Source organism: Saccostrea cucullata, unplaced genomic scaffold, assembly GCF_032062105.1.
Source record: "Saccostrea cucullata isolate Sc308-1 unplaced genomic scaffold, CSIRO_AGI_Scuc_v1 ctg330, whole genome shotgun sequence".
NCBI lineage: Eukaryota > Metazoa > Mollusca > Bivalvia > Ostreida > Ostreidae > Saccostrea > Saccostrea cuccullata.
Window position 1 is genome coordinate 339,319 of NW_026935947.1, and position 16,914 is coordinate 356,232.

General features: G+C 33.2%; 1 protein-coding gene across 1 annotated transcript; it reads left to right on the top strand.

Moving 5' to 3' along the window:
* Nucleotides 1-6,303: 6,303 nt before the first annotated feature.
* Nucleotides 6,304-15,850, top strand: LOC134244320 (serine/arginine repetitive matrix protein 1-like). Its single transcript, XM_062726579.1, has 15 exons — nucleotides 6,304-6,333; nucleotides 7,680-7,739; nucleotides 10,287-10,337; nucleotides 10,559-10,612; nucleotides 10,844-10,915; nucleotides 11,657-11,692; nucleotides 11,827-11,892; nucleotides 12,075-12,149; nucleotides 12,390-12,479; nucleotides 12,682-12,759; nucleotides 13,367-13,408; nucleotides 13,523-13,714; nucleotides 14,904-15,029; nucleotides 15,382-15,453; nucleotides 15,571-15,850. Exons 1-15 carry the CDS (start codon nucleotides 6,304-6,306, stop codon nucleotides 15,631-15,633), a joined length of 1,107 nt encoding a protein of 368 aa, XP_062582563.1. The 3' UTR covers nucleotides 15,634-15,850.
* The last annotated feature ends 1,064 nt before the right edge of the window (nucleotides 15,851-16,914 follow it).

Sequence of the window (16,914 nt, forward strand, 5' to 3'; positions counted from 1 at the left end):
TAAAGATATGTGAAATACAGAGGGCGGACCTTTTCTAATAACTGAGTTTTAAGGTCCGCCCTGTCCCTTTCCCTAGTTTTTTAAACTACGAAAATAAACCCTGTCCAAAAATTTCCCCTTAAAACATAAAGATATCTGAAATACGGAGGGCGGACCTTTTCTGATAACTGAGTTTTAAGGTCCGCCCTGTCTCTTTCTCTAGCTTTTTAAGCTAGGAAAATAAACCCTGTCCAGAAATTTCCCTTTAAAACATACAGATATATCTGAAATACAGAGGGCGGACCTTTTCTGATAACTGAGTTTTAAGGTCCGCCCTGTCCCTTTCTCTAGTTTTTAAGCTAGGAAAATAAACCCTGTCCAAAAATTTTCCTTTATGACATGAAGATATGTGAAATACAGGGGGCGGACCTTTTCTGATAACTGAGTTTTAAGGTCCGCCCTGTCTCTTTCTTTAGTTTTTAAGCTACGAAAATAAACCCTGTCCAAAAATTTCCCCTTAAAACATAAAGATATGTGAAATACAGAGGGCGGACCTTTTCTGATAACTGAGTTTTAAGGTCCGCCCTGTCCCTTTCTCTAGTTTTTAAGCTAGGAAAATAAACCCTGTCCAAAAATTTTCCTTTATGACATGAAGATATGTGAAATACAGGGGGCGGACCTTTTCTGATAACTGAGTTTTAAGGTCCGCCCTATCTCTTTCTCTAGTTTTTCAAGCTACGAAAATAAACCCTGTCCAAAAATTTCCCTTCAAAACATAAAGATATGTGAAATACAGAGGGCGGACCTTTTCTAATAACTGAGTTTTAAGGTCCGCCCTGTCCCTTTCCCTAGTTTTTTAAACTACGAAAATAAACCCTGTCCAAAAATTTCCCCTTAAAACATAAAGATATCTGAAATACGGAGGGCGGACCTTTTCTGATAACTGAGTTTTAATGTCCGCCCTGTCTCTTTCTCTAGCTTTTTAAGCTAGGAAAATAAACCCTGTCCAGAAATTTCCCTTTAAAACATACAGATATATCTGAAATACAGAGGGCGGACCTTTTCTGATAACTGAGTTTTAAGGTCCGCCCTGTCCCTTTCTCTAGTTTTTAAGCTAGGAAAATAAACCCTGTCCAAAAATTTTCCTTTATGACATGAAGATATGTGAAATACAGGGGGCGGACCTTTTCTGATAACTGAGTTTTAAGGTCCGCCCTGTCTCTTTCTTTAGTTTTTAAGCTACGAAAATAAACCCTGTCCAAAAATTTCCCTTTAAAACATAAAGATATCTGAAATACAGAGGGCGGACCTTTTCTGATAACTGAGTTTTAAGGTCCGCCCTGTCCCTTTCTCTAGTTTTTAAGCTAGGAAAATAAACCCTGTCCAAAAATTTTCCTTTATGACATGAAGATATGTGAAATACAGGGGGCGGACCTTTTCTGATAACTGAGTTTTAAGGTCCGCCCTGTCTCTTTCTTTAGTTTTTAAGCTACGAAAATAAACCCTGTCCAAAAATTTCCCTTTAAAACATCAACCTTCCATCACATTATGTCAACTCTTTATGACATTAACCCACCCTACTATTGCATTGTGCCAACCTTCCATTACATTATGTCAACTCTTTATGACATTAACCCACACTACTATTGCATCGTGTTAACTTTCCTTTACATTATATCAACTCTTTATGACATTTACACATACTACAATTTTATTTCGTCAACTTGCATTTCGTTATGTTTACTTTTCATGACAATCTTAGTTTTTATTAACTGATGTGAAAAGCTCCAATCTCCCATGCAGAGTTGTCGTTCGTTCCTCTCTCAGACACGTATGAGCCGATGGTAGAGAGTGGAAAAGCTCATGCCATACTGTGCGCACTCTTCTACATTATGTCGATTCACTATTACGTTATGCGAACGCGGGTATCCTCGGCCTTTATATGAGCATAACGTATTTTCCGCGTTCCACAAGCACTAAAATGGCGGGAGAGAAAACTGTCGAAGAAGAGATTCTCAGCGATTTCGGAAAGACATCTTTAAATGAAAACTTTAAGCGACAAATGATTGACAATCTTGAAACATGCAAAGCCTTAACACTGCGACTGTGAATTAAAGTCACGTCGAAATTCAATGGTGTTTACTTTAATCTGATAATTAAATAAATCAAATATTATGAGTCGTGCAGCAATCATTTTTTCTTTTTATTTTGAATTTTTTTTTTTTTAATATATAAAAATCTTAAACTTTTTAGGACATTGCATTAGTTTCACATTAAGTTTAGCTGAATTAAGTTGAAAACTTTTTTCTATAAAACTATAAAGCCTGAGAGCTTCTCCGCTTTCCGCCCTTGGTCTCCAACCATATACCGTCCCCCTTCCTTGTTCAAGATTCCCATATCTGCCACTGATATGTGCCCATGCATGCTTACTAAGGCATATTCAATTGATTTAGATGAGCGACTGGTAGATTTTTGTAATAGAATTCTGGCCCTGGAATGATTAAAAAAAATTACTAACTCCAGTGACGTAGCATCATTTTTTTGAAAGAGGAGGTCAGCCAGTAAAAAAATCATTTATCCGAAAAAACTAGACAAGCCAAGAAAAAAAATGTCCAAGCCCGAAAATCCTATTTCGGGGAGAGTGGTCCAACTTCAATCAATCCAATTTTTTCCAGATATATTATATTACCCTTAGTGGACTATATTTCAACAAGAAGTGGGGGTGAGGGTGGGGGGGGGGGGGCTGTACAGTTTCAATGAACATTTCATTTTCTATAGTAAAGTTATGTCTGGGAAAAGAGGGGGGTTGATATTATGTGCCTGTAATTTTTCCTAATCAATCACGACCCCCCCCCCCTTCTTACCAGTCATTAAAACACGGTCGTCAACATTTATTATATACTAGATATACAGCTTTGAGATAATGTAAATGTATTTTTGCATCAGGTAATGAACTTGGAATCCACATGATAAAGAGTTAACACAACATAAAGATATTTTTAAATCACATAAGAAAGAGTTGGCATAACGTTATAATATATCCACATCACGGTATGGAGTTTTGACATAATGTAATAAAGTGTTGATATGATATAAAGGTATGTTCACATTATGTTATACACTTTTTACACCACGTAATAAAGCACTGACATAAAGGTAAGATGTGTTCACCTCACATCATGATGCCCTCCCCGCCCTCGCCGTAAAATAAAGATAAATCCATATCACGTAATAATACTTTGATATAATAGAAATATACACTCTCAAAAAGGAATGGGCTTTTGACTTCATGTGATGATAAGTTTAATTATAAAACATAATTTACTTGACGTATTGCAATTTTGACCTCACATATTAAAGAAATGAAATGATGTAAATAAACATTCATTTCACGTAATAAAGTTTTAACACAATGTAAACACATTATCACTTCACATAATGAATTTTTTACTTCAAGTTATGAAGTGCTGACATAATGAAAGGATGCATTTACTTCATGTAATGCAGCATTGACATGATGTTAAGATATATTTTCATCATCCCATAAAAAATGGACATAACGTAAAGATATGTTCACATCACGTAATGATAAATGGACGTAATAAATGCATAGTTGTATGCTATAAGGCAGTGATGGCGTTCCATAATTTTGCACCACCCGGACCTTAAAACGTAGGGGGACCTTTTCTTATACGGGCCGGACCTTTTCTTATAAAAGGCGGACCTAATATGTTATCGTATTAGGTCCGGCCGGACCTTTAAACGAGGCGGACCAAATATTATGCGACACCGGCATTAGTTTTTCAGTGGGATGGGGGAGTAGTGGTGAGCCGGGCATAGTTAAGTGACGACGGATCAAATAAACAAAGCTAGTGATTGAGTCGGAGGGGGGGGGGGTTACCGATATTTTATCATAGATGCAGTTCAAATGTTTTAAAGGACAATTCATATTATGCTGCTATATACGATTTAAGGGGCGGGGGGGGGGGGGGGTTAGGGGGCGGGGTGTTGTTACAAAATAATTATGCTAATTACTGACATTGATCTGTTGCGTGTAATTTATGGAACATAATTTATAGTAAACACCCGACTCTATTAAAAACAATCACAACTACACTCAGAAAACTTTGTTTCTTTTATCAAAAATAGTATATTATCTGATAAAACAACATTTACAACCAAGGTCGTTAGGATTACCTTCTATGTCAAAACTCTATTAGTGTAAATGTTCTTTTTCTTTATATTTTAGAAGATTGATGATCCAGACTCGTTAGGAACAAGAGGTTCACAACTCTTGGTGCCTGATAAGGTACTGTATAAATGCTCTAACTTTACTAAATGGAAACACAAATTATTTTCTGTAGAAACCCAAATTGTCCTTGGGAGAAATTTCCCCCGATTTATTTCTACTTTATTTTATTTATTTATTTATTAATTATCTATTCTCTGAATTATTTTTATGCGATGGATACATTTTAAAGAAGGAAATGGAGATAACGGATAATATATGTACACGTATGAGTATTTTGACCATTCATTTAACAGTTTGAAATATATATTTGTTAGAAAAGACTTTCAATAAAAAAAAAATCACACTATTAAATCGATTTCTGGTAATATATGCACAATGTAAGCGTTTCGATTCACAAACTTTCAATAGAACTAGTATTAGTTTTCAAGAAAATTTTATTGAAGTAAGAATCACTTTTGTTTAAAAAAAAATTGTTTTTATTATTATTATTAGTAGTAGTTTATTATAACATATATTTCTTTTTTGGTAAAATAATAATAAAAAAATAGACGTATTCATTAATCGGTATAAAAATATTTTAATACATACATGTAGGCGTCGGAACCGGAGGTGTATTTTTGCAAAGATAATACATAAAGTAGGCATTGAACATTGGGGCGTAAGTTTAGCCCCCCCCCCCTTTTCAACAGGTACGTTATAGTTTAGGTTTAAAGAAAGGATAAGTGGTAGCGTTTTGAAAACAATTTGGTATTGATCGAAGTTCTACCCCCTCCCCCCTCCCCACGAAATAGGATTTTCGAGAATGGACAATATGGACACAACTTTCCCTCTTTTTTTTTTTTTTGCTTGTCAATTTTTTATTATATATTTACTGTTTACTGAGATTTTTATCAAAAATTTAAAATTTATCTTCATTTAAAAAAAAACAATTTCCCTCCCTCCCTCCCTCCTGTGTCTGAAACCCTTCAGGCAGCAATTCCAAACAAACACTTTTTTAAGGATGACCCAACTTAAAGAAAGTGACAGTGTAAATTGAAGGATTTTACAATGCTTGGATCTGTAGCCCTCTGCTTTATCTGTCCGAGTTTTTAAAGCACAGAGCTACAGTTCTGGTGATCCGGAAAATCGGATCAAACTCTGTAAAATTAACAGTAACAAAAACAAGGAAATTGATGGGTATATAATAAAATAACGTCACAATTAAAATGACGTCAAATTGTGCTAAAATGTTTCGCTGATCTTGCATTCCTGGAAGCTCTATAGACTGTGCATATTGAAAGCTGGCTCATTCTGGCATTTCTATTATTTACATGTTTTAATTTTTTTTTAATTGATAATCACTTGTAGAACATAATTTATTTTGAGGTATAAATTCCTTGGTACAAATTCATTAATTTTATCTTGTTTTATTTCAATTAGTGAATTAGAAAACAAACACTGCAACCAAAAGTAAACGATTTTCGTCTTTCTCCTTGAACATGTTGAAGAGTTTATACACATCCCTTTTTACTGCGGACTTAAACATGCACATGGATCAGCTTGAGTTTAAAAAAAGTCTCTGAATCATTCAAATGCTACCACCAAAATATTTTATTTGTCTATATAATACACGATATTAGTAAGTTTGTTAATTTTTTGTCGCCTTTTTAACCCCCCCCCGTCCCCCCGTTTTCCACATAAAACAACGTCGTGTGTTAAAAATGTTCAGAAAAAAAAGTAAAGCATGGAGAGAAAATTATTTCATTATGTAAGAATTGTTTAATTTTTAGAAACTAATACAGTATTACAATCGTTTTTTGATGTTATTTAAACCCATTGCGTCTTATATAAATATCTAGTTGGATAAAAGAAGTCCTATTTTTCTGTTTTGATATGTTCCCTTTTCACTGCAATAAAGGCTACCTCAGATTTTCTTTTCATTTTTTAAAAGAGGAATGAAAATCGCATAATATATGTGAAAAACAAAACATTTCATCATTTAATTTTTTTTTATTTGTCAATTACTTTGTTTTTATTGGAGTTTTAGTATGTAATTGTGTATAAAAACACGAAAAGTGGTCCATATCTTGAAAATGCCCCCATTTAACTACAATGAAGGCAAGGTAACAAAATTTCACTCTAATTTTTTTTGGCATAATACATACAAATATATTTCTAAGAATTGAAATTTTTTATCATATCGTTTTCGTAATTTCCAACTAGATTGGGCCTCGTTAATTTTTATCTCTGTCACTTAGCCCCCCACCCATCCACTTCTTTCAATTAGCTTCCGACGCTAAAAACTGCCTCTTTTGTTACTTGCAATCCTTTCTAACGTGAGTTTTCACTGGCTTTCGTCATTACGATTATGACATCACGTTTCTAGTAAGCTTGCGTTGTGTTGTGGTTACGTCTCATAACCACGGTATTTGTTGAACAGAGCGGACGCTTAAATTATTTTCTCTCGCAATTTTCTGCAAAGTTTACCTTACCAAGCCAAGAAAATGGAGCTAAAAGTGCACAGAATCAAAGATAAGAGGGTAATGCCTCATGTCGTCTATTTTGTTTAGTGAAAATCATCGCTGTTGATTTTAATTTGTAATTTACTTTCAAAAACGGACCTGTGGGTTACTTGTCATATTTTAAAACATCCATTCTCTCAAACATCCGTCCATTTCTCAATTAATGGTTTACTTTTTATTCATTCTTTAAAATAAAAGTACATTTACACGAATGTGCATTTCTTTTATTTTTCCCCTATCAAGTATTCCTGACGATTTGTATATTTGTCGTTCTTGGTACATATATTGATTTTATGATATAGTTTAAACACGTACACGCATATTGTTGAAGTCATACTCTAGTATAACTATGTAAATAAAAAGAAGGTTAATCTGATAATTTATTTAAAAAAAATTATATATGCGATAGTCATACTTCCTTTATTAAAAAAGTAACATTTTTAGGAACTGTAAAGGGTATCCAAATTATTTACCTAGCTCTACATTATCCATAACGTCGCTATTGACAACGACATCCGGTATTAGTTTTTCAGTGGGGGTGGGGGATGGGTGGGGGGCATAGCTAAATGATAACATATCAAGTAAACAAAGCTAGTGATAGCGTCGAAAGGGGGGAGTACTGATATTTTATTACTGGGTCATTTAAAATGTTTCAAAGAGACAATCTATATTATGCTTCTATATATAATTATGATTTAGGGGAAAGGGGGGGGGTTTACAAAATCAAGGAAGTTGTGTCTCTTAATTGTAACATACATATATTTATAATAAACACCCGACTCTATGTGTTAAAAAAACAATCACAACTACTACAAAGTTGTTTCTTTTATGAAAATATTATATTATATCATATAACAAAATTACATGTAATAACCAAGGTCGTGAGGATTTCGATTCCCATGTAAAAACTCAATTTGATGTACATGTTCTTTTTATTTATTTTTTAGAAGACTGATGACCAAGACTCGTCAGGAACCAGAGGTTCACGGCTCCTGGTGCCTGACAAGGTACAGTATAAAATGCTTTAACTTTACTAAATGGAAACAAATTATTTTCTGTAAAAACCAAAATCGTCCCTGTGACAAAATTTTTCCAGATTTGTTTTACTTCTTTTTTGCACTGAAAAAAGTGACTATTTTATTTATGCATTGACCAGGTATTAATTAATAATTAATTTATCTATATTTATTAAATTACCGGTATTTTTCTGCAATGAATAAAAGTGAAATAGCATGGGTATATTGACCAGATATTTAACATTTGAAACGTATATGTTTGTGATAAAAGTGAATTTCATGGGGGGAATTTCTCTTCGATTTCTGGTAAAACATACGGAATATAGGCCTAAGCATGTCGATACACAAAGCTTAAAAAAATATATAATATTCGTTATTAAGAAAAATCTGTTGAAGAACATCGTCGTAAACCACGTACGGCCAAAATGTACGATCTTCTCCCATTCTAGGACAGAACAACTCCAAGCCGTGGCTTGAAACGAAGGTTGAAGTAATCGTCTAATTATTGATTACGTTAAAAAATCTATATATATTTTTGAGAAAAAAATCCACCTTTGTCTTCAAACAATCTGTTTCCCTTTGGTGAATAATAAAAAATAGACATATTCATACAAATGCAATATCGGTATTAAAAATATCACTTCACAAATAAAAAAAAAAGGAGGGGGGTGAAATTGCCTCTTGCTAACTTGCAATCCTTTCTAACGTGAGTTTTCATTGGCTTACGTCATTACGATTGTGACATCACGTTTCTAGTAAGCTTGCGTTGTGTTGTGGTTACGTCTCATAACCACGACATTTGTTGAACAGAGCGGACGCTTTTATTTTCTCTCCCCATTTTCTGCAAAGTTGACCTTACTGAGCAAAGAAATGGAGCAGAAAGTGTACAAAATCAAAGATAAGAGGGTATTGCCTCATGCCGTTTATTTTATGTAGTAAAAAACTAATCGCTGTTGATTTTATTTTAAAATTAATTTTAAAAATAGAGAGATGCCTCCATGACAGCATTCATCCTTTCACGCAATGAAATACCTTTATTCTCAATTTATCCTAATAAAAATGTACATTTATATGCTTTTCCTTTCTTTTTTCCCCTTCATGCATATAATTTGATTTGTAACATTCTTGGTGTATATATGCATCTGGGCTTTATGATATTGTAACCAAGGATCATGCTAGTATTAAATAAGCCTATACATCTCTGGGTGTAGATGTAGAGATGTTTAAATACTCTAATAATTTATTATTATAACAACTGAAGAATCAGACACATTACACTTCCCTTAAAAGAAGAAGTCCCAGAAATAAAGAAATTGATAAGATTTTATATTTACATTTGCAAATGTTTTCCTTTATATAACACTACTGAAGGCAAGCGTTTTTATAACTGTATATTTACATTTGCAAATGTTTTCCTTTACATAACACTACTGAAGGCAAGCGTTTTTATAACTGTGTAAATACAGGTTTGGGGTCAAGAGGTCATAGATGTGCGTTTGGATAAACGTTCCACGTAATTTTTCTGTGACGTCATAAAGGGTCGTAGAGTCGTTTAGTAGATTACATACATGCCGTTGGGTTTGAAAAATTAACGCATTTCACACGGTAAAAGTAACAATCAGACAAATATAAAGTATGAATAAGTCACAAATGTAAATATAAGTAATAAGGTATTCATTTTTTGAGTTTTGTTAGATGTAAAACGGGTTGACACATGATCAAATTTCCATAAAGCCCTTCGGGCTTTATGGGATTTGCAAAGTTTACCAACCCGTTTTACAAGCAAAAAATGATGCTTATTTCTTAGTAAATACAGGATGGGGGTAATGTCATATGTAGATTTATTTTGTGATAAAAATAATATCTCTGTGACGTTGCGTTTAGTTTACATACATGCCGTTTTTGAAAAATTAACGCATTTCACACGTTAAAAGTAACAATCAGGCAAAAATAAAGTAATAATCACAAATGTAAATATAAGTAATAAGGTATCATTTTTTCAGTTTTATGATGTAAGTCCATTATCAAATCTTCCATAAAGCCCATCGGGCTTTATGGGAAAATGATTTTTTTTCAATAAAAATACCTTATTTCTTAATTAAAGGCAGCAAAAAACATTTTATGCTATTGACAACGACATCCCTTTCTTTTTCCTTTTTTGGGGGGGATGAATGTCAAGATTATTTAAAAAATATGTGCAACAATTCTTTGTTGGGAGAGTTTGTTTATCAAATACAATACGAGTGAAAAATTAAATTATCGAATACAAAAAAAAAAAAAAAAAAAAAAACAGAACACAAAATTAATAAAAAATATACAGTACAAATGAAAATTTTTACAGTGCAATTGGAAAATTATAGAATGCAAATAAAAATTATACAAAACAAATGGAAAAGGTCGAATGTAGCAGCATTTGAATGCCATAATATGAATGTATGGAAAATATTCTCATTTTTATGGAGGTTTGGTATTTAAACTGATTAAAACTTTTTTCCTGGATGAATATGAGCCATTAATTGAAATTATTTTTTATTTCAGGGACTGGTCTCTTCTGGACCCCAGAAACAGGTGGCACCAGAGCCCAGACAGGTGTGTTGATTCTGTTGATTGGTAGTCAGTCACTGAGGTCTAGTCATTTTCACATTATCCATATGTTCTTTATCCCCAAAAATGTTAAGATTAAAAAAAATAGCAAGTTCATGATAATATATTTTGAATTTAACGAATATATAATTTGTACATTACCAGTATTTATCAAATATTACTGTAATAACATGTATAAATATATGTAAAATATTAATATATTTCAGACATGTGATAACCCAGATGGGACCACACCAGGAGGAAGTAACTCGCCTGACCAGGTATATTGTAAAGTACAGAATATATAACATTTACAAAACTGAATAATTCTCAATTTTTAATTTTTTAAATTCTGGTGTATTTTAATTTTCCTTTGTATACTGATATTTTTTCAATTATTTAAGAAAAAATATGAACTATACAAAATTCATGAAAATATATTCATTATCAAATGTTCATTTCCAGTGTGCTTATATTTATTAGATGTAAAAACTTTCATATTTACTTTGTAGGCTGTACCCAAGAAGAGACGGTGGCGTCCATATAACAGAGTGTGGAGACGCGACCAGAAATGGACCAGAGAGGTCAATTCAGTATTATTTTATAATTATTCTGATTTCATAGACTGATTGAAACTTTGAAAATTAATATGAATATTTAATTGTTGTTTTTTCTTTTTTATTGTAGGGACTGACATATCCCAAAAAATTAGATTTAAAAAATTGAAAATACATGATATATACAGGTGTGTTCAATATATAACATATATTCAATATTATGTGATATTACATGTATATCAAATATATTACATGTATTATTATTATACCTGTATAATATTTCAGACATGTGATAACCCGGCTGGGACCACATCAGGAGTTGGAAACTCGCCTGTCGAGGTATATTGTAAAGTACAGAATATAAATTATAAAACTGAATTCATGTGTATTTTTGTAATTTTTCTTTGTATAATTATGATATTTTATCAGTCATTTATTTTGTACATTGTATTATTACCTAAGAAAAAAAATATAAACTAAACCAATTCATGAAAATATATTGATTATCAAATGTTCTGTAATAGAATACTTATCTAATAAAAGTAAAAAAGTACTTCATAAACCTATACTATATTTTAAATTACTTTGTAGGCTGTACCCAAGAAGAGACGGTGGCGTCCATACAACAGAGTGTGGAGACGTGACCAGAAATGGATCAGAGAGGTCAATGCGTATTCTGTATTATTATCAGGATTATTCTGATTTCATATTTTATTAAAACTTTTAAAATTAATATAAATACCTAATTGTTTTTCTTGTTTATTGTAGGGACTGACGTACCCTCAGAAGCCACCAGTATCACAGGTGTGTTAAATGATAATTCATTACTAAAATATCATTTCCCCTTCATTTTCTACAGTATTGTTGATTAAACAGGGAAGGGTAGATAGATCAAATACATATGACTTAATTTTAATTTATATACACTTTTATTTCAGAAGTCAGCTGAGCCAGGCGAGGTTTCGTCGGAGACCAGATCACCACCAACTCTGGTGTCTGACAAGGTAGGGTGCAGAAATAGACTGAATTTATATATATATAATTCTTTTAATAACAATTTGTCCAATATGGTTTGGGGCATATTTAGGGTCTTACTGCCCCTGATTCTTTAATGTAATTATTTTATGCATGCTGTATAATGGTATTAATGTGTAGAGGTGCAACACTGATTCCCTTTGTTTTGTAGGTCGTTCCTAACAAGAAGAAGAGACACTGGACATACAACCGTGTGTGGCAAAAAGACAAGAAGTGGATACGAGAGGTAAGTTTCTAATTTATTTAAAGGGGGGGGGGGTAATTTTAAAAAGAAAAAATATACAAGTTAATTCTAACTTGAAAAAAAGTATCTGAAAACAATAGTCTAAGAGAGGAATTGCATTAATCTATGGATTATTACAGGACAATTAAAAATAATTAATTAATGAATCAATTAAACACATTAAGTACATGCATGTATGAGGTATAAATGGTCACTTATTAAAATAAACATGTTGTATCATAGGAGCAGACCCAGCAGCAGGCAGTGCCACCTCCTACCCCGGTACACAGGGACCACCCCACAAAGACACCACCGGTCCCAGTACCCAAACAGGTATACATTGAATGATGGCCTTAAGGTTGTCTTGTATTTTTTATAATCATTTACAGGCTATGACGGAAAACCTTGATATCTGATGATTTAACATCAAGTAGTTACTAGCACAAAAACCTCACAAATGAAATCTTTTTCAATCTTTTTGTTATATTACTTGATAATACTATATAGCATTTTAACAATATGACTTGTTTTGTAGCATGAGCCACCCCCGTTTCTGAAGAAGTACTGGAGGAGAAACAGAGTATGGAGGAGGGACATGGTGTGGGTGAGAAAGGTAAACATGGCACTCTTACAATTCTCCTCCCTAAATATGATTATAAAATTCTGTCAAATTTCTTAAACTATAATTTTAGTTGCAAGATGGAGGGGGGAGGGGGGTGTTGAAATTAATGATATATTACAAGTTTTTTAAAGATAGAAAATTTTCCACACCTTAAATAAAATAAAAACCAAAACAAAGCATAAACCGAGTTGAACTGCCGTCGTGGACTTCTCCTGTACCAGTATCTATGGATCAGAGAGAAATTGCGGTCAGGCAGTTGTGTGGAATTATGGGTAAAATGTCAAAAGGTAAATTATTTTTTCATCACTGATTATAGGGCTGTTAAATGTAATGTACAAATATGTAACACATGAAAATTGTAAATACCATACTTATACAGTACAGGTTGATATTCTATAGTCAATGTCACCTTTGAATTGAACAGTCTTTTACACTTTCTTTTTTTATTAAGAGGGCAGGCGGTTATTTTTTTTAATCCAGCTTTGATCATTATTAGTTTAAAAAATAATTATCTGTACTTGGGAAATACCCTCCAAAGTAAATTTGTTTAAGTTGTGGCCTAGTATTTATAATTCCTTTTCCAATTTCCTTTTCATAGCCCACACCAGAGCCAGAGACTCATGCTGTCGATGAAGCTCAAGTATGTATCTTCTATCATATTTTCAATCATTGATATACCAGTGTATCTTTCAACATACATTAATCATTATCATCGGTTTTAAGAACTTAATAGTGATCATCTTTCTTTACACAGGATCCCACTTTGGTACCCTCTTCCCAGGAGACTGTATCCTCTTCCACTGACTCTAAGGGACAGGAGACTGTTACTGCTGGATCCTCTTCAGCCACTGATGTCCCCCTTGATGATGGAGCACCCTCCCCACCTGCGGCTTCTGATGTTCCTCCCCTCCCTCCCTCTGATGAGCTAAAGACCATCACTGTCAGGGTTGGTGTAATTTTCAGTTTCTCCTCTGAATGAATCAACCAAAATTTAAGAAAAGCTTTTGATTTAACAAAAGCTTCAGGTATTGATGTGTTTGAATTGTGTAAAAATCAATTTTTTATCTAATTTAAAACAAAAACCAATTAGAAATGACAATCATACCCGGTTAAGGCAGGCAACGAAAGGTCTGAATACTAAAATCGGAACTCGGATGTATATTTTTAAAAAAGCTTATATGTCATTAAAACATCGGTTATTATATAAAATGTTCACTGCACTTGTACTAATCTCAGCGAGATGTCGTAGGGACTAAAATATTTGGTCGGACGTCCACTACGTTTTTAGATTACACTTGTACATACAGTAATTAGGGTTTCCTATGCCTCTAAATGACCTTTATCGCCTGTGGCAGTGTTTATACTGTAATTATCGTGACCAAACACCTGATGTACCTACCCGGGCTTTTCTCACCTTCGACTGTCGTTTTCCCTTACATTTAGTTTGCTTTAATTATTTGTTTTCATTGAACATGAATGTCATTATATTTAAACAAATTATAATCAATTCTCAAGAAGCGTAAAAAAAAAAAAAAATCGTGCGATGATTTTGCATTTGATTACACAATTAATGCAAAGCTTTAAAAATCTTATGTCCATCGTTGCTTAAACTAAAGATTTACCGACCTAATTTTATTGTGGATAAAAGAGTCTTTTATCGTATAAAGCTCTGTTATAGGATTTGCAAGTTTAACCGTACATATAGCTCGTCTGACAACTTTGTTGACATCAAAGCTACATCAAAGGTTACATTACATATTACGGCAGACGTAAACAAAAAAGAACCATTTCTGATTTTATTTTTCGTATTTATCTGATAAATAAATTGAACTTAAAAAAATGTTAGAATAAATTTCGTCGGTTACAAAGTGGTCATAATTGTTACAACGCATTTAATATCCATGCATACAACAGTTTAAAATGTTGTGTTATCAATTAACTTGTTGTTACACTTTTGCTAAGGCTGAGGGTCCGAGTAACCGAGTATCAAAAATTGACCGATTTGACATCCCTACAAAAAATAATTAGAAATGACAATCATAGCTGCCTTTAGGCAGGCAAGAAAGGTCTGAAAAAGAAATGAAAAAAAAGTTATATGTCAAATGATCATTATAACAAAATGTCTTCCTGTTCAGCTGACTGATGGCATACAGAGTGAGGACCAGACAGATGGGGACAGTCGCGGTGGTGCTAGCCAGAAGACCAGTGACCTGCGTTCTCCCTCTCCATGCTGCACAGAGAAAAAGCAGACAGGGGTTGAGGTACTGGATAAAATCCTACTTCAATACAAATACTGTAGACATACTTTTTTCCACGGGGTCATAAATTCCGCGGAATCTCGATTTCTGTTTAATCCACAGGTAGAAAATTACAGATTTTCGGATTTCGGAAAATTACGGATTTTCTAGATTGTCTCTATGTGCCTTACATTTGTACTAAGTATGACTGGATAAATTTCCGCAAAAAATTTGTGACTGCGTACATAGTGAGTGTAAATTAATACCACGCGGAATTTTTAAAAGTACTTCAGTCTAGAGTACATTAAGTAACTGTTTGAGGTATATGTGTCTGTATTATAATGCAACAATAATTTTTTTATTTTTCATATTCTAGAACCAGTCCACCCGGAAGCGGAAGAGGCCCAGTGGTACTTGTGTTCCCTCAAAGAGACAAAAGACTGCTTTGGTAAACATATTTTTGATTTTAGTCATACATTTAAAGAATTTAAAAAAAAAAAAACCTTTTGGAATATATATGTATGTGTATGTATAAAACTTGTTAAATTATAATTCTTTATTGTAGTTTTCACCGATGGAGATTGAGATGCAATCCCTGGAGCAGATGTTCGCGGCCTGGACCTTATGAGCTGGGCGCCGGTGTAGGAACTTTTACCTGTGTGACTGTATGTCTGATGTAAGATGTTTGGGTTGGGATTTTACTTTTTCTGGGTTTATAGATCGTCACACAGGTAAGTGCTGCTATACCTTTGTATATATTTGTACATAGTTCACATTTTATCACTGTAAATAGTTCAGATTATAGTTTTGCTTACCGGTAACCTTATTTTTTTTCCCAGATTAATGTTTAAAAGATTTACATTTGTTTTGTTTCTTTATTTTAGATTTTCTATTTATTTTTATTTTTGATTGTGTTTATTTCTTAATCATGATTTACCGGTATTACGTGTTGTTTGTTTTTTTCCTTTTTTGCATTGTGAGAATGCTTTACGGTATTTGGAACATTGTAAATACTTGCATGATTTTTTCCAATAAACATAAAACATCTATTTTTGTTGTTGCTGTGTTTTATATTTTATAAAGGAGGCAAACAGCAATATTATACTGTCAAGTTGAAAACGTACATTCAAGTGGAAAACATGGAGAAAAGAAAAAATTTTACGACATATACACTTGTCGAAAGGAAATCCTCTAGTCAGGATGGTTTCTATTGTTATTCAGAATTTTTTGTCCAAAGCACCATTTTACTGAAGACAGCAACTTGGCCCTGACACTCTCTCTGACTTATGATTCTACAGAATTCTCATCTAACTATCTTCTGCCTGATAGCAAGTCATGGCTGTACTATAACTGCAACACTGTTGGTATCAAACAATTGGACATGTTTTTCTAAGTGGGCTGGATGGTCTTTTTTCAGTGCAGAAGTCTGTTGTATTCAGCCATCAGTTGTGATTTCTTTACAGCCTCAAATGTTCTTGCTGCATAATGAAACCTACAAAAGCCGAGAATGACAGAAAGCCTCAGCAAAGATTAAAAAGCCTGGATAAAATAATGAACAAAAAGCTGGAGGCCCAAGGGCCTTAATGGTTGCCCGAGTATAATACAAAGGATCCACAGTATAACTAGGTACTCAAAGTTTACAAAGCTTACAAATTTTGCCTTGAAGTAAGGAAAAGTTCCATATTAAACTAATAATCTGGTTATGCACATCTCAAGATGCAACATTTAAGCAATCTTGATCAGATAGGACTAGCAGTTACTTGGGAATGAACTTATCCAGAAGCTTCAAACTCAAACTCGCCTCAAACTCACTCATTCAGAAAATTCATTCAAATCCAGCATCTGATGTTAGTGTTTATCCCTTGATGCATCACCCATGCAAGTGAAGTTCAGATAAGCTTTATTGTTT

Bases quoted from the DNA above. Each gene is read 5' to 3' on its own strand.
- LOC134244320 (XM_062726579.1), top strand. From the start codon at position 6,304: ATGCCCCCATTTAACTACAATGAAGGCAAG. The intron at 11,693-11,826 runs GTGTGTTAAATG...CTTTTATTTCAG, and splicing joins AGAAGCCACCAGTATCACAG to AAGTCAGCTGAGCCAGGCGA. The intron at 12,760-13,366 runs GTAAACATGGCA...TCCTTTTCATAG, and splicing joins ACATGGTGTGGGTGAGAAAG to CCCACACCAGAGCCAGAGAC.